The sequence below is a fragment of the Chelmon rostratus genome, chromosome 4 (genome assembly GCF_017976325.1).
Source record: "Chelmon rostratus isolate fCheRos1 chromosome 4, fCheRos1.pri, whole genome shotgun sequence".
Taxonomy (NCBI): domain Eukaryota; kingdom Metazoa; phylum Chordata; class Actinopteri; order Chaetodontiformes; family Chaetodontidae; genus Chelmon; species Chelmon rostratus.
The window spans coordinates 9,329,612-9,357,161 of NC_055661.1; the positions used below are offsets into that span (position 1 = coordinate 9,329,612).

The window sequence follows — 27,550 nt, forward strand, 5'->3', positions numbered from 1 at the left end:
GTTTTAGTGAACATCCAAAACTGTACTTGACAACGACAGCTATGATCATGGGGAAATTCTGTCAAACTTCCTATAAAGCAAGAAAACAAGTGATAACTGGGATGTGGCAGTTCCCTTCCTTAAAATCCCCCTTTTTTTTCTTTTGGCTTCATGCCCATGCTCAATAGACAATAGAAACAAAGCAGTTTTCCATTGTATCATCACCCACCCATGTATATCCCCTAAGCTGCTGGAACAATTGACCAGGTGACTAGCAGTTTATAACTGAAGCAGCAAAGTGATTCGGAGCTGATGGCCAGTCAGCAGTGCTCACTCACAGCTTTGAGAAGGACCGTTGTTGAGACTGACCGCAGCAAGCTGAGGACTGATGTGTGAAAAAAAAATGTGAGAAAGTACAAAAATACCAAACCCAACTTTGGAACACTTTATTGTAATTAAAGCATGTATTCAGCTTTTATAAGCATAATATAAACTTTTAATACATTGTTTATAAAATGCTGCAAATGTAGTTACAGTTATAAAGTAGTTATGAAGGAGATAGAGTGTTTTAACAACCATTATTTATGAAGTGGACGTGCCTAAGTGCTGGCAAACACTGTGTACTGATAAACACTTAAAACTGTCCTAAAGTTGTATAAAAATCATAGTGAGTGTTATTCCATTAAATGACTGTGTTCTGCTTACGAATGCTGAATAAGGGGACTTAAAGTAAAATGGTATCCTAAACTTGTGTTGTAGGATTAATTAGCTGCACTGGAATGCTCAGGGATGCTACACCTGGCAGACAGGTGATACATAACTCATCTATTTGATCTGTTTGTTTTCTTTCCACATTCACAGAGCTAACTGTCACAGCACTGTTCATAAGTGATGATTGACATATGTCAATATGTACACCTGGTCTCTGGGTTAGATTCTTTTCAATGCAATCAGTGGGGAAATGCCACTATTTGTTTTTTTGTGGTGACATCATCCCATGAGTTTGCTGACTCCTAGTTTTAAGATGAAAATTTGTCACATATTTTTTACACATTTCTTGTCCTAGGTTTCTGATTTCCCCTTTGTTACAAAATTCTCTTTGAAATTAGAAACTGATGTATCACTTGCAACAGAATCTCTTCGTATTCGACATGATGTGTGGAATGTCTAAGCACAATTAGGATATTGGCACTGCTTGGCCACTTGACTGCACAAACACTGCTTCTAGTAAACAGCATCATCCAAAAGGGCAGTAATGCAAATTTGCAAGAGATGGGGTAGTGCAATTACAAACACAGGCAATGACTGCATATTGTCAGGTTTGGGAAACACAGTCACAAAGATGTTTTAGATACTGTAGCTCAAACAAAGACCTTGTTGGAACTACCTACATTTTGCCACCTACACAATGGCAAAGATGAATGATTACACTCCCTGCCACAGTGTTCAGAAGATATGCACAGCTGTGAAGTCCATGTGTGTGAAAAGTCCTTATTTGTTCCCCTGTCTTTATGCCTTTTTTTGTCCCTTAGGAATACATTACACCCAGAGTGTTACTTAACTTGGATGTTTGACCTTCATATATGGTGTTATATACATGCAGAGTCTGATACCAAAGGGCTGTTTTTGAATTTACAAAAAAACAAAAAACAAAAAACCAACGCATAATTTTGTGACATCACAGATAGCTCAGAAGCCAATTGTGGGCCAATATGCAATGAACACAAGTGTGATGCGATGACGTAAAACCTCTGGTGAACATACACTGACTTAACAGAGAAACATAGGAGACATCTTGTCTCAAGCAATTACACAGTATTACACCTCATAGATTCTGGATTTTCCAATGAAGGAGAACAGGCAGTTAATAATAATAATAATAAAAACTTTAACATATGTATTGAGTTTTTTGGTGGAAAATCCTTACCAGACACAAATTTTTATTCACAGCACATCAATTTAGGTCTTTAAGTCTAAACCTCAACTGTAATAATTTTCTAGGGCCAACCCCTACCTTGACTCTAACCTTAACCAAAATCCAAGCCTTCATGTTAAAATTGTATTGAAGTTGAAAGTTTACCATTGCCTTGGAGACAGTTGATAAAAACAATCTCACAACAAGGTTCATCCAGTAGATGATCTGGAGCTATCTATCTATCTGTGTTTAAATTATCTATCTATCTATCTATCTATCTATCTATCTATCTATCTATCTATCTATCTATCTGTTTATCTATCTATGAAGCTGGATGTTCGTTTTTGACCTAGGGAACAGAGTTTGACCTCTGATCGAATTTGTTTTAAAAACAAACATTTTATTTCATTTTTTCATTTATTTATCTGTAAATGAAAGGTGAGTCCCCATTGTGTAAATACATTTGTACTCCTACAGCATGGATTTTTTTAAGAAAAAACGCACACACCCCTCTCTGTGTCCAGCCAACGAAGGGTTAATGTCATCATCTGTGACGGGCTAAGCAGCCAATCAACTGCCGTATTCTACACAAGGCCACTGCGTAGTTTTCGGGAAAGGGGACGTCGCTTGTCAGGAAGGCTCAGCGAGAGCAGAGGTGGACTGTGTCTCCGCTAAAGCTACAAACTACCAATAAATTCCGTGGAATTAAATAAATATTTCTTTCTTTCTGGATACCGGGTATTTTTCTCTGGACGTTTTGGAATCAAATAGCCGACAAACGATACTGAAAATCCGTCTGGCGAGGAGCTCCAACTTGGTTGAAGCGTCAAATGTACTAAACGAAACGGAAATAACTTGCCTGCTGCCTGGCTAAGCTTGCTAGGTGAGTAGATAACCGTTTATTAAATGGTGCCATCGAAGAAAATGTCTGTGTTTTGGTCCGTTGGAAACACACACTTGCCTGTCATCTTTCGTTGTTGTTGTCAAGCGAGAGAAACATCCAGCTGCCGTTAGCTTTGACCGGCTAGTTCAGTGGCGAAGAAGCTAATGTTAACCAACGTTGGCGTGATAGCAGTGAGTCTCCATCCATGTCCAGTGGCTCAGTGCAGACAGAGATGCTGGGCGGATGTACCGTGTCATTAAAACTTAATCCAAATAAGAATTCAGTTAGGAATATATGGTATTGATTAAAGTGAGGACAAATTATTAGATCGTGTAATATGATGCAATCTAATACATCAACGCCATCACAAAGTCGGGCCTAACGTTACCATTAAATAAAAAAAAGTTTGACTCCGTCTAAGGACAATTGCTGTCTTATAAGATTCACAAGTACAATTTGTGTTTCAAGGATGTTGTGTTGGATTGAATAAAATTTTGTCCACTGAAACCAGACTGTCCCGACAGTCCGTAAAACTGAAAGTGGGGAAAGCGAAAGATGTCTGAATAAATGCATGCCAGCCGTCTACATGATTTCATTGTGCTTTTAGGCTGTGAAAGGAAACTTGTGTTAGTTTTATCTGTGACCAGGAGGCCCACTGGGTCCCTGCCTCCACACAACACAGCGATGGGTAAAGGAAGTAAATTATTTATAACAATAAATAAATAAGTAAATGGTTCGATTCGATGACTTCCCTGTTAACTGGAATTTAAAATGTTAACAGAACAGACGGACAATGGATTTTCCTATCAAAGGTGTCACTTTTGTGTCCCTCATCTGTAATTAGAACTGTGACAATTAGTCAATTAATTTATTAGTATATATTAGTATATTGACAGAGAATTAATTGCCAATTATTTTGTTAAGTGATTCAATAACTAAGTTGATTTTCAGGCAAACATAGCAAAAATTCACTGTTTTTCTGGTTTTCTTACTCTTCTGTGATAATCAACTGAATATCCACGCCTGTTCGTTTTTTCACTGTTCGTCTGACTAATCGTGACATTTTGAAGAAGTCACATTGGACTCTGGGAACTTACGAAGGCTCCTTGTTTGACATTTTATAGACCAGGCATGTAATTAATAACTTGAGAAAAGAGTCATAGATTTGTCAATAGTGCAAAGTAATTGTCAGATGCAGCCCTACCTGTAATACACATAATGTACTAAATCATAAAAAAATCCTGATGACGAAGGTAAAGTCGATTCATACATGTGGAGGTTGACAAATTTAGGTGCTTCCTTCTGGGCCCAACACACACACACACACACACACACACACAGTTCCTGGCTTCACCACCACTCTCTAAAATTTCATTTCAAACATTGAGGGAACGTGGTTTCTTGCGGCTCTTCCTGAGTGTACTGTCAGACTTTGAACGTTTAAAGCGCTTCAACCACACAGTTACCTTTGATAGCCCTTGTGTTCATATCAGAATGAACAAGTGGCAGTCTTAATTTCAGTGCTATTTTGTTTTTACTATTAACCCTTGTATTGACCAAATACCCTTGTATTGTGTGTGTGTGTGTGTGTGTGTGTGTGTGTGTGTGTGTGTGTGTGTGTGTGTGTGTGTGTGTTTTAACCCAATGAACTTGGATTTCAAGTTGAACTCGCAAGGGGTAATTTTTCATCCAAATGTAGGCTGCTGCTGATGTGGATTAAAAGTCAGAAAATTTTCATGTTCTTGGTATCAGTTTGTGATCAAAGTTGTACGTTCTTCATAGTTTAATATTCCAATTTTTTAAACTTTGAGGTTTATCTCAGTTGAAGAAATAAGTCCACAGTAACTTGACATTTAATATCAAAGAGCACTAGTTTGTCACTTACTTGACATTTTCTTGAAATAACTGAATGGCCTCTGTGACATTATTGCTTTGCTACTGCATTTTCCTTTCAGGCACATTGGCTTTGCTGCTTTCAAAAAGCAAAACATGGTGTGACACATATTGCTGAAATGAAACAAAATGGTCATTTTTGAAAGAAAATCTTGCCTATTCAAATTACAGCATTATGTGTTTTAAGCATAGTCCCCCTATCTCAACTTTTATTTTATCAAATTCAGTGGCGTGACTTATTGAATTATTGAAGACCTACTCTGAATTGACATTACCACTACTTTTCTGGTTTAAGATACATAATTAAGTGAAATTACTTGCTTATGGTGTCACAACACCAGAATTTTTAATTCATAGCAATGCAAACAATGCTTTACAGAAAGTCAATATGTAAATTCCTTATATGGTGGTTATGGTGAAATTAAGTTGCATCTGCTTAAAATATCAAAAGATGCTAGAGAATCAAAAGGGAAGACACCATAATGAAGATCTAGAAAGTTTGAATCCTTGACCATCAACGCACGCATTCATGCTATTGTTAGTTTAATATTCCTTTGCTGCAAAATAGTACAATTGAGCCAATTTAATGAACATATAGAATATAGTAAAAAATAGTTTAAGCTTTTGAGTGGCTGACTTTGACCTAGCGACAGAGGTATGCCAATAGTGTATTGTCCATAAATTTACATGCGTGCTGCTGAGTCATGAAAAACAGGAACAGAAAAAGTGCACTAATTAAATTATTTATTAAAGCTGAGACATTTCAGGGGATGTTAGTCAGCATGCATCCTTACAACAATGTTGCAACCAAGCACTGATAAGTTTTATTATGTTATTTCAATGCAGCACTGTAGCCATATTACAGACAGACCTCACATAAATTCATTATCACTCATTATTCGCCCCACTGATAACTATTATCTCAAACATGAGTGCAGGAGGGTGTGAAAGCTCATAATGTGTTAGGAGAAAAGCATGCTCATCTGTGATTGCCTAAAGCCTTTTTAATTGATACCGTAATTTTGCTGGAACAAATGGCAACTTTGATTCATCAATGGTTTGATGTGCTTTCACTTGATGATTAAAAATATTTTTGGATCACACCCTGCATCAGTTACAGGTGTGGTCACAAGTCACAGATATAAATAAAATAAAACAAATTGTCCACAAGCAAAGTTGTCGCTGTCTGCAGATCTTCACCTTATGGGGTCTAATTGACCTAAAGAAAAACTTAGTGAACACCTAAGTAACCTATGATAAGATGTCAACCAGGGTCTCCCATAAACACAATAAAAGTCATGCCCCATTGTCTCTGCTAGAAGTGTTTTATTGTGAAAAGAAGTTACAGGAAGGAAGATTTGTATCTGTAAGAGCAGGTTGTGATAGCTAAAAAGAGGCTATTTAGTTTCACTTTCTCGTTCTTCAGCTTGTTCTCATGATGCTTGTGGTCAGTTTTTTTTATTTTTTACCTCCACTTTTTAGAAGGGCCGCCAATTGAAGTGATGCAGAAGAGCTTATTTGTTTGTTGGTGTGGTATTTATTTTCTTTCTTTTCTTGTTTTTTGATTGCTTTGACCACCCAAGCAACCTAATTTATACATTCTTTGTACAAGTATTAATTTATATAACATGTATAAAATCACTGGCACCAAATGATGTATTGATATATTTGGTTCAGTCCACTCAAGCTACCATACCCTGTAAAACGTTTTAAAGAACCAGAAACTGTAAGATGATTAGTAATAATAATAATTTCTTAAAAACATCAGGAATTCTCTGGTTCCAGCTTTGTGACGACCATTACTTACTATCTACTTCTTGACATATTAGACACCAAATTTGATACATCTAGAAAATGATGGTCAGATTAATTGATAATCGGACTAATCAATGCAGCCCTGTTACAATATTTCATTCTTTACTATTTTAAGGCAGACACACATGGAGGCAGTATTTGTTATGGCTTTTGAGTAGCCTCAATTTTACCCACATCTGAATCTCCTACACACCTTTTGGGATTGGCTGTTTGTCACTGGTTACATTATAAGCTGCTCCAAGTAGTCTTTTTGTTTGCCAGAAATAATGGCTCCAGTCATTTTACCTTCATCAAAACAAGGGCACGCAGACAAGGCGGTGTGACATCACTGAGGGGGACAAGGAAGAACTACCATCTGAAGTGAACTTGGAGAAGTTGTGAAAGTCTGGTCTTAAGATTGCAAAATGCTCCCAGTCTCAACCAGTCTTGATCATTTCGTTTGTTAAAGACACCAAATGACATTTATTAGAGACATTCAGAAGTATTACATTGAATTTAGGTAGAAAAAGGAATGATTAACTCAGTTGCTGTAAAAGGCAGATGACTCATTGAAAACCTCTTCTCAAGAAATTCAGCTGCAAAAAATGAGAAATGAAGACTGTTTAAGCTTAGTGTGAAATAGGATACCTGCGCAATGATTATCAATGTTTTGGCTGCTTGTGCTGGTGGACTGGGCCAGCGAAGTCATGGGTGCGTTGTGTTGTGCGCCCCACTGGTTTGGGAAGAGTACGACTTGATGATTTTTCGCTTTGTAGGTTTGTGGTGTGATTTATGCTCCTTGCTCTTTACTGAACAGTCATATGAACTATTGGATTGGGGTGGTTTCTGTTTTTGTGGTCCAGTCCGGTGTATGACCTTGGCAAACAGACAGTGCTAAATCCATCTTGTGTTGCATTAAGCAATCAAGAAAAAGTGATGACAATGTGATTAGCATAATATTTTGCTTGTTATTTGCCTGATTTATGTGCACTCATTTCATTTCAGCTCAGTATGAGAGACTTTATTAATGACTTATTGTCATTTATGGTCGTATGGGCTTAGCCCCTCCACACACAGACAGGTGAAGTGAAAATAATGCTCTTTGAGTTGACGACAACTCGTTATGTTACTGTAAGTGCAATAAGAGCTTCCCAACAAGAGTCATTAATCCATCTCAAAACAAAGATGAACACGCAATGGGTGCTCCCTAAAACTGTCACTCAGTTAACGTGGTGCCACTACACTCTCATTCATGAGCTCTCATTTTATGCTCCACTCAGGAGCAGCTGAGTCATGTGTGACACCTAGTGTTACAATTTGGTATTACCGGTCTGTCTTCATATCAAACCTGAGTCATGGTGTGTGTGTGTGTGTGTGTGTGTGTGTGTGTGTGTGTGTGTGTGTGTGTGTGTGTGTTTATTATGATCCTAGATGTATTAGTCTTTTCATATTTCTACATTCATGTGTCTAAAATCAGTAGAATTCAGTATCCACTCACTGTTGAAAGCCTTCAACTAGACTTAATGCTATACCGAAGTCCATCTCACCTACACAGGCCAGCAGTGTTAGTCCTCTTATAGTGCTCAAACTTTGTGTGCATTGTCCCATAATATCTGCTTAACATCTGCTTGCAGCTTGGGTAGAGTCTTTACACAGAGATAAAGTAAACAAAATTCTTAGTCTTATGTCAGTGACTAGCAAACATTTTCTGTGCCATCTGTTCTTTCCAAAGTTGGTTTATCGAAACGAGAGGAAGACAATGATGTTGAGCTGATGTTGAGTTCTACATCACAATCTCTTCACATTTCTCTCTGTCAGAGATGATCAGGCTGTACATGTCATCAGCTGGCAGAATGCCACCGTTTGGGCCAATATGTATGCAACATGTGTTTTAACTGTCTTTTGTATCATGCTAAACTGTTGAGGCATTTAGCCTAGCCGTCAATATTGTTGGAGCATTGAAGGAAAGAGGCAGGGCTCAGGAATGATTAACAGTTATGATTACAATTACTATTCATTTCCTATAATTTAAAACTAAAAGCTGGCTGACTGACATGATGATGATGTCATTGCACCTTGTTTTAATTTATATTCCCTCACACCGAAAGTCCAACTTTGGTAAATAGTTCAGTTTACTCTAACTAGTAGTTTAGGGGAAAAAAATAGTAAAACATTTTCGATTCCAGCTTCTTAAATGTTAATATTCTGTTTTTTTCACTCCTCTATGACAGTAAACTGAATATCTTGTTCTGGATAAAAGACAGACAAGACAAAATCACTTTGGGCAACACTGGTCAATATTTTGGGAAACACTGATCAATGTTTTTCACCCTTTCCCTATAATTTATAGACCAATTGAGAAAAAAATTGACAGAGCAATCAACGAAATTAATGAAAATAATGAGCAGTTGCAGTCCTGTGCTTCACTGTGTGGAAGAGACCGAGATGATTCTTGTATGTGAAGGCAACATCAGGCTTGATTTAAACATTACTTTCCTAACTTTGTAAAACAAAATCCCTCAATTATTCCACAGATATGCATGTTATTTATCATTAAAATGATAATAATTGCGCTCCAGAAATATGGTAATTAAATCAATTAAATCACAATTAAGTCACAAACTGGTGCAAACTTGATGAATTCCATTTCCCACAAGTAGTACACACAAGTAACTTGGTAAAAACAAATGATTCAAAATAAACAGGAATGTTTAGTGCAAATAGGCACTAAGGCTCTAAACATAAAATTGATTGTAATAGATCGACCCTAAGATATGCCACATTGTCACTGATACCAGATCCAGCTATTTGAATCAATCTTGGACTGATATTTGATATCAGTATCCAATCGATGCATCAAATCAATGCAGCTGTGTACCTGGGTCAAATAACATCTTGTATTCACACGAGTGTCTGCGACTTGAAGTGTCTTTTCCGGCTTAAAATAATTTTTCCTCTTTATGTTTGCACTTAACTGCATGTTTTTTTTATTTAGCTGTCAGTGCTGTCAGCACACCATTGAGTGTAAAAAAAAAAGTGGCTGAATGGGTCCAGCGTGCTGATGAAGGACTCAGGGCTGCTGCTGCTGACGTGCTGCTTTTGCTGTGCAGCTGGTGTAGAAAGGCTATTAGACTCATCCAGTAGTGAGACACACACTCCTCGCAGCCCCTGCGCAGCAACCATCTGCCTTCTGTGTGGATGTCATCAATTCAGTTGAGAGGCTGACGTCATTTCATTTGCACTTCAGTGAGGCATCACTGTATTCTGTCTACTTTTGTGTGTTGTGGCTCTGCACGACATTCAGTGTGAGTCATCAGGTTAATGAACATTGAACTCAGAGTCTCTGCTGCTGTTTGCTGAGGTCGCCACACAATCACTACTGTTGCCTTTCTGTAACACACATACACACACCCCTCAAACACGCTTGATTGATGTTAACTACACAGTGGTCACCCATTTCCTCAGAAAATGTTGAAATGTTAAAAATATAAGGGTGGGACAGGCTAACATAAGTATGTTAATTGTAGTGAACTTGGTATCAAAAGCTCTTGTTAAGTTTTAAAAACACCCACAAGAATTTTTTTGAAAATGTAAGATAATAATAATGTTTTTGCTACTTAGTAGTAATTACTTGTAAAACAGGGTATATGAAGTTTGAGTTTCCACTGACCATCAAAATACAATAATCTGTGGGTACATGGGTGTACTCATTATGAAAAGCCTCAAAGTAGTTGCTTATAGAAACTATGACCTAAAGGCAAACAATTTATGTGAATGATTCCCACTTTCTTCATTTCTCTTTTTCACTTTGTTTCCAGTGGCTGAATGTCAACTCTGTGGGTGATGGAGTTGAGCAGGCAACTCTGTGGGAAGATGAGGAGGTCCAGGAGGGCCCAGTTCCCCTCTTCTCCTACTTCCACTTTGGGCCTGGAGATCCACTTTTACATGCCAGAGGTGCACCAGCTAGAGTATCTCAGCGGCTGCTACACTGCAGAGCAGCTCTGTGTCAATGCCGCCAAGAAATGCTGTGAGTGACTGACCTGTTGAGTGTTTGACAAAATCAAGAATTCCCTGCTTTGCTTCTTGTTATAATCTCTGTTGATTGCAGTAATGAAGGACGTGGGTACATTTTACTGTCAGTCTCATACGTGGTATATATGTGGTAAATCATTCGGGGATTAAAAAAACTCCTAAATGACATTGCATTAGCAAAAAATTTCTGGTAACTAGTCGTAAAGATTTACTGTTACAGTTGTTGGTCGGTAACAGGGACAGACTATTAGGAGATGCAGTCTTCCGGGTCTTGGTTTTGGTGAAGTAGTCAAGGTTACAGGGTGTTTTCAAACAAACAAGCAAATAAACTTTTATGGCATGTACTCTGAGAGAGAGAGACATATGAACACAAGGACGGGAACAACTGGCAAGAGAGGTCGTAAACTACAGGAACTAATGCAAGAATCTGAAATCCAAATGAACATTTATTACTGCTTTACCTCATTGAGCTGTCAACATGTTAAATGAAGTACATTAGATTCCAATAAAGATACACATCATGATGGCTCCCCTTAGTAATATTATCATAGTACATCACACAAGTGCAAAAGCAACAAGTGTGCAAAAGCAATGACTCATATGCTGTAAAACCAAGTGCCACTCTAGAGGATCTTAAAAAACGTGTCTCTCTCTAATTTACAATTAGTCATTTAACTGACTGGTTAGCTGACTCTGGTTAGCTGGGCTAAGATGAAAATCATGTCAGTCTCTTTAAATGTTAAGTAGTTGAAGTCCGGCATTTAATGCAGAAATTTGCAAGTGTCCCAATCCAACAATTGGTCTGACTTGTTCTTGTTTTTACCTCTTTTCTCCTTTCCTTCTCAGCAATCTCTCCCTTGTGCCATAATCTATTTGCCCTGTACAATGAGACAACTGACACATGGTACCCCCCCAACTATGAGTTCAAGATCACAGATGAAACCAGTCTCAAGTTGAGCTACCGCATGAGGTAAGAATGGCATCACAGCAGTGGATGACTACACTGAAGCTGAATATTATAATTTTATAGCTGCCATTTGTTTCCATGAAATAATTTCTTGAATTTGAAATTCTTTAGTCTTCAAGATAGTGGAAATATTTCTTGAAAAATATTGTGAGATGAGTGTTCAGAGTAAAAGCAATTTAAAGACCAACAGTATATGAAACACCCACCTCAGCAGAGAGCAACTTTGTCTGGACTTTTAATCCTGGTGGTGTATCCTTCTCAATCAAGCCTCCTCACCTAACCCCCAGGAGTAGGCGCAGGGAACTGTGTCTGTGGCAGGCCAAGGCAGGAACCAAAGCATGCTGCCTCCTGGGATGTTGAATGCCTCTTTCTGGTGCGAAGAAGCAGGAGGTGGAGCAATACCAAGCAGGCTTTAACTGTGAACTCTTTTCACCTATGTAAAGTTAACAGTTAAAGCCTGCTACCGTAGTGACACCATAGCTCTGCCAGGAGACTTTAACGATCATTTCTGTGATGTCAAAAGAATAAGGAGGGAAGTGTTCAAGAGAAACAGCCTTCCTGCTATGGAATTTGGTGTGGTGATCTCAGGACTGCTTTTTGAGTGCGTGATGTATTTCTGTGAACTCTAGTGCGCACTGGAGTTGTTTCAGGCCAAAGTAGAATGACAGTCAGAGGCCAGAAAAACTGGCTGCTTGGAAGTATCTCAAGGATGAGATCTGGAATTCAAGTGGTTGAAATGTGTTCCTTTGTGTTGAAATGATCGCCTTTGGATCAGGAGGCTTCCTGGAGACCTCCCTTTGGAGGTTTCAAGGGACATGTCCAAATTAGAGGTTTAGTGTTGGACTGACTGCACTGGCCTAGCAATGCCACAGGATTCCTCAGAAAAAGCTGAGAGACATGGAGAGGTGGATTCCAGGGCTGCCTTGTTTATCGTGCTACTATCATGTGTCATGTATTTTGTCTAGAAAACAGTTTGTCCATATTGAAGGATAGTCAGGAAGCAGAATCAATTACACCATTACACTTTTCAAACATTGTTTACCATTTAAACCATCATTTTATTGACAGATCTCATTCAGTTGTATGCAACCGGCTACTTTTTCAGTTTATGTTTTCATAGAAATTAACCAATGAAAAAATACCTTTTACCTTGTACATACCTTGTATGTAGAACTGCAGCCAGAAATGATCTAAATGGGTAAGAGAAAATACAGATTTGTTATATTTTCAAGGCATCAGTGACTAACAGCTCCCTTCTTAGTAATTATTAGCATATACCTCCACATCCGTCACCCAGCCACAAGTCTGGTATTTTCATCTACAGCAAAACACGTAACATTGTAATGATATTTGGGAATGTGAAATGAGTCATGACTGCACTTTATAGCTTTGTTGAGAAAGGTGCTATATAAATAGATTATTATTGTTACTATAACTGGTAGGTTTGGAGGTTGTAAATATGTCATGAATGTGTGATGGATGTGTGTTGTCAGAGCCAGGTGTATAGAATGGCAGTGATGCTGCTGACAAAGAAACCTGTAAAAAAAAAAAATGTTGTTAGAGTTTGGAGGGAAAAGTTTTTATTACTCAGACCATGTCACATTTGTACCTGACTGGATTACTTTGAATAGAGTTATGTCCCTCCTCAGAGAATCTATTCTGCAAAGTAGGTAGCATTTCACGCAAAGAGGAAAGAAAACATTACTGTGGTGTCAATTGCACTTCCTCTTTCGCTGTGCTCTGCTTTGACAGTAGCAAGTGGAGAGAAAATTGAGTATGCATAGAGTGTGACTGTGGTGTGTTGTGTCTGTATTTGTGTGTAAGTGTGCTGCAGCCTGCTTTGCGTGATGTAGTGCAATCTGCCAGACAGGCAGGGTATTGTGGTCAAGTCGTGATATACACGCAGTGTTAAGCATAAACAGATGTTCAACACAACCACACAGGGACTGAAGTGCCACCAGGATGGATTCCCATCAGGTCAACAAAAACGAAGAAATAACAGATTTCAAGTCTGTAACCAAGTCTGTGAGGCTGTACTTACAGTCGTGCTTTTCGCTGAAGTCTACCTTCTGTTAGCATGCTAATATTTGTCCAGAGAAAAATTCTTTGGGGACCACGAATGTCTGTACAAAATGTCATAGGAATCCATCCAATAGATATATATATACATATATATATACAGACCAACATTACCAACGGACAGCAGGGTGGCTCCTTATGGGTAACATTAGGTGTGTAGTACTAAGTACCTGCCTTTTTATGATTTCCACTCTACAATAACTGGGGTTGATGGGATTTGTTAGAACACTGTTTTAGGGACTTTTTAAGCTCTTGCTTCAGAGTAGGTACTCTCCCAGCATAAGAGGAACCATGACTGATGTAAGTGTACATTGATAGGTCAACATGTCACTGTACTTTGATTGGTCCAGATGTAAGTGTATTGATTGGTTGAACACATGAGCAAAATCAGCCCTGGAAACTGCATTTTTTAAAAATGTATGAAACGTTGTAACTGTAGTCCTAAGAAATGGAACAGAACATGGACAAATGTCCACCAAATTGTTGTTGAATCTCTTGCAGAAGTGATGTTGTGATGGCATCCGCCAGCTGGCTTAAATAACTTTAGCGCTCTGGTTTGCAGTGCAAATGCAAACAGAAAAAAGCCCAAGAAGATATGTAGTTCTTGGGGGAGGTACTCGGTGGAAAGTTCCTCTCAGGCAGTCTCCAGAACAGTTTGGGCCAAAAATGCCGATTTTTGCCTTTGTCCTGCAGGTTTCCTCCCACAGGCCTCATCAGTATCTGTGTGGCCATTAGCTGAATATATTGTTTTATTTGCTAAAATTTCCGTTTTTGTCTTTTGTATACTCTCTTTTTTTTTTCTTTTTTTTTTGTGCAAATGTTGGCTTGGCAGTTTCCCCCCTTGTCCACTGCCACATGTCTAGACAGATGTGTGTAACACTGAACAGACAGAGCTGGTTTTTCCTCTGAAATACATTGCAGTCTTATCTCAAGCAGCTCAAATATTGCTTAATTTCTGAGTAAACAGGAGAATAGGCAAAAAAAGGGTAATATTTGAATGAAATGTGAGAGCAGAGATGACAAAATGGGGAACACTGGACACTGGACATCTTTATTTAGTGCACAGCAGTGGTTCAGCTGCATGCATATAACAATCCAGAGTTCAGCTCATCTTTTCATTTTGATGTTCCACCCCTGGCAGGCACCTCTCTGACGAAACGCCAGAATCCCATCAATGCAAACTCAAGGCTTGATATTTATAGAACATCGTCCTTCCTTCCAGACAGTAATTTCAAATCCTAGTAGTGAGTTCAAATCAGCACAAGAATAAAATGGGTTTCTGGAATTCATTGAGCATAAAGCAACCCATCTGATCTTGTAATGTCACTGGGTATTCCACTTAGTACTGTTTTTTAAAGCCATGTGTACTTTCTTGCTTGCACACCCTGTATAAAGTTTGTAAACTTGTCTTCTTTCTGTTGCTTGTCAGGTTTTATTTCAGAAACTGGCATGGCACCACTGAAGGAGAGTCTCCAGTTTGGAGACACTGCATCAGTAAACTCAGAGGAGGACCACAGAAAACACCGGAAGGGACGCCGCTGCTGGATGCTGCCTCTCTGAACTACCTGTTTTCACAGGTGGAAAAATAATCAGTCAGCAGTGACTTTCTTTGTAGTGTCATGGGAGTAATTTTAAGCACTGCTCTCTCATTGTCGCCTATATAAAGAATATATTTGGACAGACCACCTAAGAAGATCAGAGTCTACCAAAAACTGTTTTTCTTATATTTATTATTTCTTTTGGTTGAAATTGCTTTAAAGCTCAAACATCAACACAGCTCACAGTGTTTCAAAATGTCAACAGCTGGGAGGAAATGTAACAATACCAGGAAGTGCAGTTATAAGTTCAGCAATAGGCAGCACTAATTTCTGTGTAAGTTAGAGCCACTGTCCTTTCAGCCCATTCAAATATAAAGCGACTGAAAGAAATTGTAACTCAGAGGAACTGATGTTTCCAAACAAATAACAGCATAATTGAATTGTCAGTGTCTCAAATAGAAGAGGTCCATCTGGATTTTCTGTAAATAAGACACTCTGCCTTTTCTCTTTAGGTGTTTCTGTTCATATGTGTTTCTTGTGTCTATGTTTTTCGTTTCTACTAAACATAAATATATATTTGTTGTGCAGGGCCAGCATGACTTTCAGAAAGGCGTGGTTCCACTGAGGATGTCCCAGTCAGAAGCAGAACAACACGAGATCGAAAATGAGTGTTTGGGCATGGCTGTGCTTGCTATCACTCATTATGCCACAAACATGGATATGCCCACTTCACATGAAATCAGGTAAAACACACACACGCACAATACGGCATGTGCTTGCATCATTGATTTTCGAAACAAGTTTAATTGTTGTTAATTTAAATTTTCTTGTTTATAGTTGTGGTGAATTTTATCAGTTAACTGAGTAGACTTGTTGACAGACTTGGTGACACCATATAGCTGCAGGGGGGGCTCTGATGTTTTGAATTCAGTTCCAGAGACAGAAATACTCTCCCTTGAAAGCAGAACAAAGTGTGCATATAATTAACTGACACACACCTGTGTTTCCACATGTTGAGAACATACCATATTTGTAATCTTCTGCCCCGGTGGCAGGGGGCTCTGACATCAACTTGAGAGATGGCTGCAAGACTGCATTGCTTTCACAAGCTAACTTCCATTTTTTTCCTCTACATACATTGTACAACCAAGAGTTCAGACAGTATGCATTTTGGGAGACTTTTCAATCTGTTTACACTTTAAACTAAGCAAATAATGGAAAACTATGAAAATATTGGCAACTTTAATTGGATCTCCATCGCCACCTCTACATAATTATCCTCTTGCTCATGTCCTCCACTTCATAATACACCCCACATTTGAAGGTTAGAGTGCCTGTAGACACACAAAAAGACACATACCTAATGGCCACTCTTCTATCCATAGTTTCTGAGAAGTCACATATTATTTTCCCTTACCTTCAGAACACTTGCACAAAGCATAGCAAGTACTTAAAGAAAAAGCTCATACATTCCTCTCTATCTTTCTATCTTACTCCCACCAGCTACAAACGTTTCATCCCAGAGTCGCTGAACCGCAACATTAAGCAGCGTAACCTTCTGACACGCATCCGCATCAACAACGTCTTCAAGAAGTTCCTCAGCGAATTCAACCGCCGCACAGTCAAGGACAGCAACATCACGCCGTATGACCTGAAGATCAAGTATCTGGCCACATTAGAGGGCCTGACCAGCGGATTTGGCAGCGAGGTGTTTGAGCCCATCTCGCTCAGTGTAATGCAGGAAGGGGAGCTCTTCAATGGAGGTTACTATGGTAAGATTTCAGGAAGAGAACTGTGCCAGATTTGTGGCAACAGCTCAGGGTCGGGTTTTGTTTGAGATGTAGTTTTATTAGAATTACAGGAGATTATAGATGACTAAAAGAGAGAACTGTTTGTCTACCAACATAATACCACTGGGAGTTGCAATAAAAACAATACAGGAAGTTTGTCTAGGTGTTAAGCCAGGAGAGAGAGACAGATAAAACGATCATTATTATTTAAATAATTAGGCACGATGAGACAAAATACAGCCCTTTTGCAACATATTGCATCATTTGAACCAGCTATATTGGATAAGAGTTATTATATGGTTACTTTGGCATGTTTACATTCAGAGAACTTGTGGTGTCCTACCCACACAGCCAAAAATACCTTAAACATTTTTGTGCAGATGGTGAAAATCAAAAGTGAAAGGAACAAGATGTTTACATGTCACATTAACCCACTTATCACAGAGTAGACCAGACCCTGGATGTTTCTAACCACTGTGTGATGTTTTCAAGCACTGATGGAGAACCGGATGGTTTCAGCAACCTGCTTAAGATCAGAACTTTCTTTCAATGTAAACATGCAGTAGCCATAGCCAATAAGATTACATCTCTGCATAATCACTGCAAGAGGTTTGAAAAACAATACTGAGAAACCAACTAGCTATGAATGTTCGTGCAGTGATCAAGGTTTCTGCAGTCTATGTGTCCTGTAACTGCAGCATTCATACATTTTGGCTGCATGTTTAACTGCGGTAGTATAATGTTTGTTTGCTGTTTCTAGGGTTCTACAACCAGTGCCAAGGGCAGAGCCAGAGTCAGAACATGGAGACAAGCCATGACATGCAGGTCCTGGTTACTGGTACCACTGGCATTTCCTGGAGAAAGAAGCCCGTTACAGTGAGTGAAACTGTGTGCGAATAGGAGTTTCAGATAAACTGGTGGAGACAAATCTTTTTGTTGTTATCTGGAAAACTTCTCGACAGAATTATGCAAATGTCATACAGGAAAAATGTTGTTAACTCCGTGTTGACTATCTACAACCAAACACATGTTTCTATGTGGAAAATTAAGATTAAGGTTAAGTTGGATAAAGTCACCAAATATCAGATAAAGCTACATTAGGATCATTAAGAAAGAAATATCATTCAAGAATGTAAGAATGTAAAGCATGAAGTCATAAAATCAAGTCCCAAGTTTCAAGTTCCTGTAGGCATATAATAGGAATATTATACAGAAATTAGAAACTTTGTGAACTAGTGCTCATTTTTTTTCATTTGTTTTAGTGCTTGCTCGTTAACAATGTGTCCCATCTGCATCCTGCTTTAACAGTCGTAAAATCCCGCTGAATAATGTACATGTGAAAAATATTTACCATAAACAAATGACTTGTATCAAATGTCTTGTTTTGGTTTCTTATTCTTATGCATGCAGAACTGGAGTTAGGTTAATGAAACCTCTCAAGACATTACTGAGATGTTTTTATACGGGACACATCTCCTTGTATTTTCATGATAATGGACCAGAGTGTCAATCGCTTTGAAAGAGCAGCATAGTTGTCTTCATTTTGTTCTTGATTAGCTCTTGAAATAACTAGTCCACATGTGATGGTACTGCATTTTATCAAGGACAAACCAATACTAATGGTTTATTTTCTTACATAATTAGTATGTATACCTGCTTTGTCTTTCTTAAAAACAGACACCTGTGATCTCTAAAGAAAAGGGCAAGTCAAAGAAGAACAAGCTGGATGGAAAGCAGAAAAACGATAGAAAGAAAGAGGTGAACGAAGGCTGGGTGGTGTTCTGTGACTTCCATGAGATCACCCACACTGTCATCAAAGAGGCAACGGTCACCATCTACAGACAGGACAACAAGAGGATGGTGAGGCAGACATAACAACAAATCAAAGAGCACAGTGTTTCATGTGGGATCACCCTCCATATTGTCACTGAGACCCAAATCTGTTTAACGCCAGCAGCGACTTCACATGTATTTTGAGCTGTGGATTGTCATTTACAGTATGAAAATGTGACTGCATAGTAAAGGAGTGTCGCTCTACAACAGAAAATGTAAAGAGACTGCGTTTACATTGCATTGCAACAACAGTTGTTTCAAGAATTTAGTTTGAAAAGGATTCACTGTACAAAATCCCTGTGGCTGCGTTGCTGTGTTTGCCTCAATATATCAAAGCAAATACAGCTGTGATGTGTCTTAGTACAGTAATAATAGGATTACCCTTTCTCACTTGTTTTTCCTAACCTGGACCTATGCCACTTCTTGTTTTTATAGTTAATGTGACCAACGGCAACATTTATTTGGATTTTCCTCAAATTAGAGCAAAGCCGTTCTGCCCACATGCCATTAGCCATGACTAATGATGATATCATGCTTCACCATGAAAATGGATTTGAGCTTTGTAATACAGCACTGCTCTTTTAGATAGCCCTCTGGAGTATTATGGCTTTGTAAGAGCTCCTATTTTCCTCACCTCTTTCCTCCCTCCTTCTCTCCATCTCTCTCACTCCCTGTCTTTTCTCTTTTCAGGAGTTGCAAATGGCTTCTCGGGCTAAGGCTCTGTCCTATGCCGCCCTTGTGGATGGTTACTTCAGGCTGACAGTGGATGCCCACCACTTCCTGTGCAAGGAGGTGGCCCCTGCTTCAGTTGTGCACAACATCAACAACGGCTGCCACGGACCCATCTGGTTTGTACTGGCAGATTTATTGGTGGAATGTGTGTGTGCTTGTTTCTTCACAAAAGCACAATGTCAGTGGACTCAGGCAGCTTTATTACACACATTCATCATAAACCATCTGTTGCTGACCATAATTTGCATTTACCTACACCCTGTCTGCCTCCTACCTGGACAAAGATCACACACAGCTGTTAAAAGCCAGCCTAAATGAAGGGTTTGTAATAAAGGGTATCAACAGCCTCGTTGTTAACCCATGCTTTTAATCATCCTTTCCATTATAGCAATTTTGGGTTTGTCTAAATGTTGTTTTTCACTACTCCTAAGAAATCAGTGCAGTCACCAAACAGATGTCTGTCAGCCTCTGTTGTTCCATTGTTATCATTGTATTCTATCTTACTATGGTTTTTACAAGGTTTTATATGTGAAACAGGGCATTTGGGAAAAGATGGTGTCATTCACGCGTGGCCATTGTTGCTTTGAGTAAAGAGCATGCACCTAAAACAACAGTAATGACAGACTACTGGTTAGTTCTTATTTGACTAGCACTGTTTAGCCATGTGTCAGAAAGGTGTTAAATAACGACCAAAAAATAAACAATTAGCTGCTATTGTTTGTGTTTTCAAGTTAGTACCATGCAACAGTATAACAGTAATACCAACAGACACACCATCTTTCATTGAAGCTTCTATTGAACTTTAAACCTTCAATCTGCTTCTGATAGAACCCCATTACTGCCCCCATTTATTGTGTTTTCCCTTCCCCAGTACCGAGTATGCCATCCACAAGCTGCGTCAGGAGGGCAACGAGGAGGGCACCTACATCCTGCGTTGGAGCTGCACTGACTACCAGTACATCATCATCACTGTTGTCTGCAATGAGGTAGAGTAGACTTATTCCTTAGGAAGCTGTATTTAATTTATCCCTCCCAAAACATCAGACCCTACAACAAACAACTGACCCTTCTTTGTTGACCTCTGGAAAACTTGAAATTATGTGTGTCATTGCTTCATTATGGAATAAACAGTTCATAAATTATAATTAGTACATGCATTAGTAGTACAAGAATTGTATTATTCTAAGTATTTTCTTTTTTTTCAATTCTTTATTTACAGGATAAGTGAGAGCATTACAGAATTGCTTTCCCTTGCAATTACAGAGAGGATCAAATATACAACATATACACAGCAGGATTTGTCACCCTTCCCTTCTCATCCATCCTTTTTTTTTTTTTAAACAGTATGCATCCTGTAGAATTTTAACAACTATTAAATTCTGAAAAGAGGGAAATGTAATGGAAATGTACATTGGTATGTTGGGAGACATATAAATAAAATAAATAATTAAAATAAAATTAAATAAAATGAGCAGGAGACCAAGAGAGTAAATCTGTGCATTGAAGGAAAAAAACAAAAAAACACCGCAACAAAAACAAAATCTATCAATTTGTTAACTCCACAAAATCTGGCTGTGACTGTTGTACATAAGAGACCCATTTTGACCATAACTTAATAAATCTGTACATTTGTAGGCAAAGTGAAAGGGTAATTTTTTTGTAATTATTTATGCTTCATTAACTATATCCTTCCACTCCTCTAGTGTGGGGGAGTCAGGAAGCAGCCAGTGCCTAGTGATGTTTTTTTAAAAACAGATATCAGAACGCCAAATAAATATTCGTTGAAGTGCCCTCGGTGAAAATCAGCTTTCCCTAAAATAAAAATACAGAATTGAAAAGGTATTTTCACACTAAATATGCTTTCTGATGTCTTGTGTATCTCTGACCAGAAAGGTCTTATTACTGGACATTCCCAGAATATATGCCAGTGATTTGCATCCTGACTCCCACACAGGCTCCAGCACCTTGAATCCTCTCCTGTAAAGTGTGCTTTCTGCTTTGGGGTAATACAAAATCTAATTAGACACTTTAATCCAAATTCTCTCCATGTATGTGAGCTGGTGCATTTCCATTGAAAGATGCAATAGTTGTATCATTCCTCCTTCGAAATCTCACAGTTACCCATATTTTCCCATTTGTTTTTGACATATTCTGTGGAATGATTTTTTTTTTGTCATAAAGCCCTTATACGGTCTGGATATAATACCGTTGTTTAACTTTGACAGGTAGGCTCCTAACAGATAGGCCCCTAAAATTTCTTACAACACTGGGTCATCCATATCTAGTCGGTATTTTTTAATAACTTGGTCAAAATAATGACGTAGTTGTGGATTGCTTTTCCAGAGTATTCTAAGTATTTTCAGATTACAAAATCTTACAGACTGTTGTGCGACTACAGATGATTTTAAAGGAAAAAAAATGAAAATTTATTTGAAAAATTCTTTTTAATTGAACTGAAATGTTATTTCAGTAACCAAGGGCAAACCCAAGATGAATGTTGTGTGCCTGTTGAGAAACAAAGATAAAAAGACAAAAGTTTCAGTGTAATCACGTCTATAAGATGCAATAAGTTTAAAAACAAAGACTGGAAACAAAACCACACCCATTTTTGTTGTTTGTGTCTGTTATATTTCCACAGGCCTCGCTGCTATAAAATAGTTTCAGGGATAAACTGATGTAAGCTCAGATCCTCTTATGCAATCTGTCCTTGTCCTCATAGTGTCATACCAACAAATTAGTCCTACAAGCAGCGCTCTGTGACTATAGTAATAGACAATATGAATGAACCGTGTATTTTTAGGACAGGTAATGACTGGCATACCAGTGGTGTCCTGGGATGGCCTTGTGTCTGATATTCACCAATCAGAGGGCGTGACACACTCAAAGAGACGCAGGAGCATCAAACCAAATATTTGTTTTATATTGGATTACAGGATGCTTGGATTAAGGCAGGTCACTACAGTGCGCAGCAGCTGTATGAGTCTGCATGGGTGGAAACACCCACACACAAAAATTTACAAAGCTGACCCACTGTTTACACACAGTTTAGATGAGGATGTTGAGGTGTTTTAGCAGTGACACATTTCTGTGGTGTTTGCATGTGTAGTTTGAGCTTTAGCAGAGCTGTAGAAATGTTTTTTGAAAAAGAAAAGAAAGAGAAACAGTTTCAAATATAATTATAGTTTCTACAAAAGATAAACACTCTAAGACATCTTAGACATCAACATTTGTTTAGTTTTTAAGATACTGACATCAGCTTTGAATGAGTTCAGTGCCCTTTTCCATTTTTCCTTGCATACTCTTAGAGGACATAGAGACTCTCTCTGGTCTTCCGTGCTCCTCCTCATTAATGTTTACTTTTCAGATTTTTTCTCTCCTAAAATTGTCTGCTTCACTTTTGTTGCTCATTTGATCTCTCCTTCAGTCTCCCGTACCTCCATGTTTGTCATTTTGTTGTGTCCCAGTTACAAACTCTCTTCTTCTTCCAGATCGACCTGAAGGACTCTCGTCCTGTGCGTCTGTATAAGAACTTCCAGATTGAAGTGGCCTCCGACGGGTTCCGCCTGTACGGCACTCAGACGGTTGGTTCCACTCTTGGGGAGCTTCTGGAGCACTTGGAGGGCCAAAGTCTTCGCACCGATAACCTTCACTTCCAGCTGCTACACTGCTGCCCTCCACAGCCGAGAGGTAAACTTAATCCTGCCACAGACATAGAAAGTGTCATGGTGATCAACTACAAGGCACATGCAGTAACACCCAATACCCAATAAAGAGAGGCACACAGTTACCAAAAATTCACTGAGCTAGAAAAGGCTCGAAATCAGGGTCACCACTGTAGGAGTCACTGGAAAGACCAGTAACCCTCTCTTCTTGGCTGCACACCTCTGTGGCTGTTTATCTGAAACATTTATTACATACACCAAGAGCAAGAGAGTGAATTATAACAAGTTTGGTGAATTATGTCCGTGCAGGGTTCGCTACAGTAAAAAGCTCTTTAAAGCAGCTGTGTCATAAGAACTGTATTAGATGTGATAAAAAGTTTCTGAGAGACACCATTGGGAGATGTGCACACATGGGGGGATAGAACACCAACCAGAATGATCGATAACCTATGATGATAAACGGCAACAATTTCATATATTTCATTTAATGTACTTGATTGAGGGTGGCTTCTGTGCTGTGTTATGCTGGCAAGCCAGAGCCAACAGATGTTATCAACACAAAGCATGCAATAAAAAAAGGTTTAGAAACTTAAAGGATAACTTTCGTTTTTTACAACCTGGACCTTATTTTTTGCATTAAATACGCCCATTTACTCACCCAGACAACTTTGGTGGCATTTGGAGTCGTTTTGAAGAAATTAGCCCCAGAGGAGCGGCGTGTATATCCGTATAATGCGAGTACTCGGGGCATCCATGCGCAGCCTCTATAAACGCATAATCTGCGGCGAAACTCGTTCATATTCCAATATTTTGTTATAATATGCTGGTGCTATTCCCCTCTGAGCCCGTGGTGGCATGTTATCAACATCCGGTGTCTCTAGACAACTGCTTCTGACGTGGATGATGTCATTACCGAACGCGCTGCCAGCAACAACACGGCTAACTCTGCGGCGGTCGGCTACGAATACGCAATAACGAACCATAGCTGTACCAAACTACAGCTAAACCAGCCGACCGCCGGCTCAGAGGGGAACAGCACCAGCATATTATAACAAAATATTGGAATATGAACGAGTTTCACCGCAGATTATGCATTATATAGAGGCTACGCACGGGTGCCCCGAGTACTCGCATTATACGAATATACGCGCTGCTCCTCTGGGGCTAATTTCTTCAAAACGACTCCAAATGCCACCAAAGTTGTCTGAGTGAGTAAATGGCCGTATTTAATGCTAGAAAAAAGGTCCAGGTTGTAAAAAACGAAAGGTATCCTTTAAGGATGAGTAGCACACACAACTTCACCTCTAAGTATTTTTACTGTTTTTGTAAATTCTGTTTATAAAATTTTTGTTTTCAACACAGATACACAACCACACAGTACACAATAAACACGATCATTACAGGAACAGAAACAATGCTGTGAGACTGGTCCACACCACAAACAAGCTTAGCAGAGAAATAATTCACACTTGTACAGTAGCATGTAATATGCGGCGATGTATGACAATAAGAGAGAGAATGACAATGACCATCATATTACAAATTTAAGTCCAGATTATAATTAACTCCCAAAAGTTTCAGTGGCGTCCTCCATTTCTGCAGAAAAAGATGAGTCCTTCCATTGATATAATGAATTTTAATGTTTTACAGCAAGCAGCGTTATTAATAAATACTGAAAATGTCCATATAAAAGCTATCAGGACAGAGTGGCTTGTTTTTGACCCCTCTGCAGCGTGTGCACACTTGATTTATATAACTGGGACATCTGTCTGTTATGATGGTCGACAAAACATATTCCTTAAAACCATTTCCACCAAATGGCTACGGTTAATTGCAAGGTCCTCATTGCAAGAAGCGACGACAAATACTTAAGAAAAGCCCTTTGACCCTCAGCAGCATTCATACTTTTTAAAACAGATAGATGCTACAGCAGACTAAAACTCCTGCTTGCTCTGGCTTCCTCAGTCCACACCATGTGCAGTACAACACTTCTCTATGCACTACTTTTTGCAATGCTACAACTCAGCTGGGTGTCACCACACCCAGCTGTGAACCACACCTGTTATGTTACATGGGTGGGGTTAAAAATGAGACAGCCTTAAAACTTTCAACCTATAGAGGTCACTGAACAAAACCTTTCCTCCATGCAAGATTTAGAGTGATGTTGCTCTTGACAGTAAATGCATGAGCGTGTTCTTGAGTCTCTCACTAGCTGAGATTGGAGAAGCTGACATGGACAATGTGCATGTCTATCTGTCTGTGTGAAATGGTGTCAGGGAGGAAGAGAGTTGTAAATGTGGGTTTCCGGAGCCAAACTCACACTCTTGTGTTTACCTCACTCAGGGAAAGGTGGAGCCATGTTTGCATGTGTGCATGGATTTGTTGAGCTGTACTTGTTTGTTGAGGTTGTGTGGTGTTGATTTTTATCATAAGGCATGACTTTTTTGGGTCAGTGTTTGGGCTGTGTCTGCTTTAGAGAAAGATAAAAGACTTGAGTGCTGTATTGTTGTCCCTGTTAAAATATTTATAATGCATTATACAACAATCTTGCTGCAGCGATAACAGACTGATATGCCTACATCCTGAGAATATGATGCAGTTTGCCTTTACTTGAAAATAATATAGAGTAATTATATGATGGCAGATGGGTGAAAGAAAAATTTCATGGTTTGAGAGTGGGCACTTGTGTGTCCTGGTACCAGACTCAGAGTAAATGATAAACGTTAGGCTTGGATTGTGTCAGAGGATTAAAGAGTAGGTGCAGTGCAGCATGTAATAGTCAACGGTAGGTGTGGGTGTATGTTGTGTTAGGGCTTTGCATGAAAACACAGATTGCGTGTTACTTAACAGTGCTCTTCACAGTCTTTCACAGTGATGCTGAAGGTTGCAGATACCTTTTTCCCCCTTAAACCACAGTGTGCTGGTTTTGTCACAACATTAGACACCCACAAACACACACACACACACACACACACACACACACACACACACACATATAGTACGGATGCAAAGACACATTCTGACTTCATCCACCCACACAAAGCTCTGTATATACAAAAACTAAACCGAATCGGTATGGTAACCCGACCTGAATAGCTGTTCACATCATTGCCACATTGACGTAATTGTTGAGAGCTTGTTTTACCACATGTAAACACAGTTTTACTTTCATGCTGAATGCCAGTGCATATATAAGCGTTTATACATTTGTAGCATTCTTGCATGCTGCGAAAGACACCTCAACCCAAGATCACTTCACTGTGTGTGAACATCATTTCTGCTTTTATTGTTGTGCAAATGTAGTGCAGACTATTCAAATCAGTCTAAATTGTTGACAGTGTTACAATAACATGACCATGACAACAATACAAGCAAATATGACATCCTCTGTGAGGGGTTACCTCTCTGTAGTTCAATTTTGACAAAGAAGAATCTAAAACAGTATCATACTCGTGTGTGTGTTTCTTGCAGAGATATCCAACTTGCTGGTGGTCACTAAAGAGAGAGCTCCAGCTCCTCAGACGCCGATGCAGGAGTCTCAGCTCAGCTTCCATCGCATTCTCAAGGAGGAGATTGAACAGGTGCACCTTCATATCTTCTCTGTCTCTAAATTGGTACCGCAGATTGTGTAATGCAGTCGTAGGATGTCTGCAGATGAAAAACTCTCCAAATAAATAATGAAAATGCGAATCAGTATAATGTGTTACAACGTTTTAAATATATTGTAGATGCAATGTTTTTTTATGTGACACTTTAATCTTCCAGTGTGCTGCATGTTATATATGTAAATGAGGGTGTAGAATATAATGGATTCTTAACACCGGACCACCACAAACTACAGCCTGTAACCATACCGCAGTTTAGTCAAGACATAAGCTTCTAAAATTGTGCCATTATTGCAGGCCATTGCATTTGCATTGTCACAGTTTTTTCACCAATTTTACAGTATGCAAATAATTATTTTTTTCCACACATTTGCAGTAATCCACATAGGTAATACCGGTAATAACTGATTGAATCTTCCCTTTTTCTCTTAATTTACAGTATGTAAAAGGGATCCCTCGAACATGAACGCAGTCTAGTGTCATCAGACCTGTGAAGACATTATTTTGACTCTTTGAACTTTAAACTTATGTATGTGTATAGTTTATGTCTGGGTTTACACATTGGCATATTTTCCTCACAGAGCACACAGTTGAACTTATATCTGTTTACCTATTAGTTCTTGTCTTTTCATTTCAAAGAAGGGTGCACAAGCAGATGTTGCTTATCCTGCAGCACACATGGAATAAACAGACTTTTTCTCTGGGCAGAAAAACATTGATTTAAAAAAAGTTTCAGAGTGTGTTCAGCTGAAAAAATGTGATTTGTCTTCAAATTGGTGTTCTTGTAGTAAACACAGTTTGGATACTGGGTAACTATTTTATGTAATGCTGTGCTGTCTCTGCTCTGA

At 38.9% G+C, this 27,550-nt stretch overlaps 1 protein-coding gene across 1 annotated transcript in view; it reads left to right on the plus strand.

The window, feature by feature from the left end:
• Nucleotides 1-2,525: 2,525 nt before the first annotated feature.
• jak1 (Janus kinase 1) overlaps nt 2,526-27,550 on the plus strand; it is a 37,038-nt gene continuing 12,013 nt past the window's right edge. The window contains exons 1-12 of the mRNA XM_041936151.1: nt 2,526-2,777; nt 10,283-10,491; nt 11,343-11,466; nt 14,972-15,119; nt 15,669-15,823; nt 16,584-16,852; nt 17,631-17,746; nt 18,548-18,730; nt 19,394-19,551; nt 20,307-20,421; nt 22,924-23,122; nt 26,569-26,678. Coding sequence (XP_041792085.1) covers nt 10,290-10,491; nt 11,343-11,466; nt 14,972-15,119; nt 15,669-15,823; nt 16,584-16,852; nt 17,631-17,746; nt 18,548-18,730; nt 19,394-19,551; nt 20,307-20,421; nt 22,924-23,122; nt 26,569-26,678 — 1,779 coding nt within the window. The 5' untranslated portion in view covers nt 2,526-2,777; nt 10,283-10,289. The remainder of the gene's footprint in view (nt 2,778-10,282; nt 10,492-11,342; nt 11,467-14,971; nt 15,120-15,668; nt 15,824-16,583; nt 16,853-17,630; nt 17,747-18,547; nt 18,731-19,393; nt 19,552-20,306; nt 20,422-22,923; nt 23,123-26,568; nt 26,679-27,550) is intronic.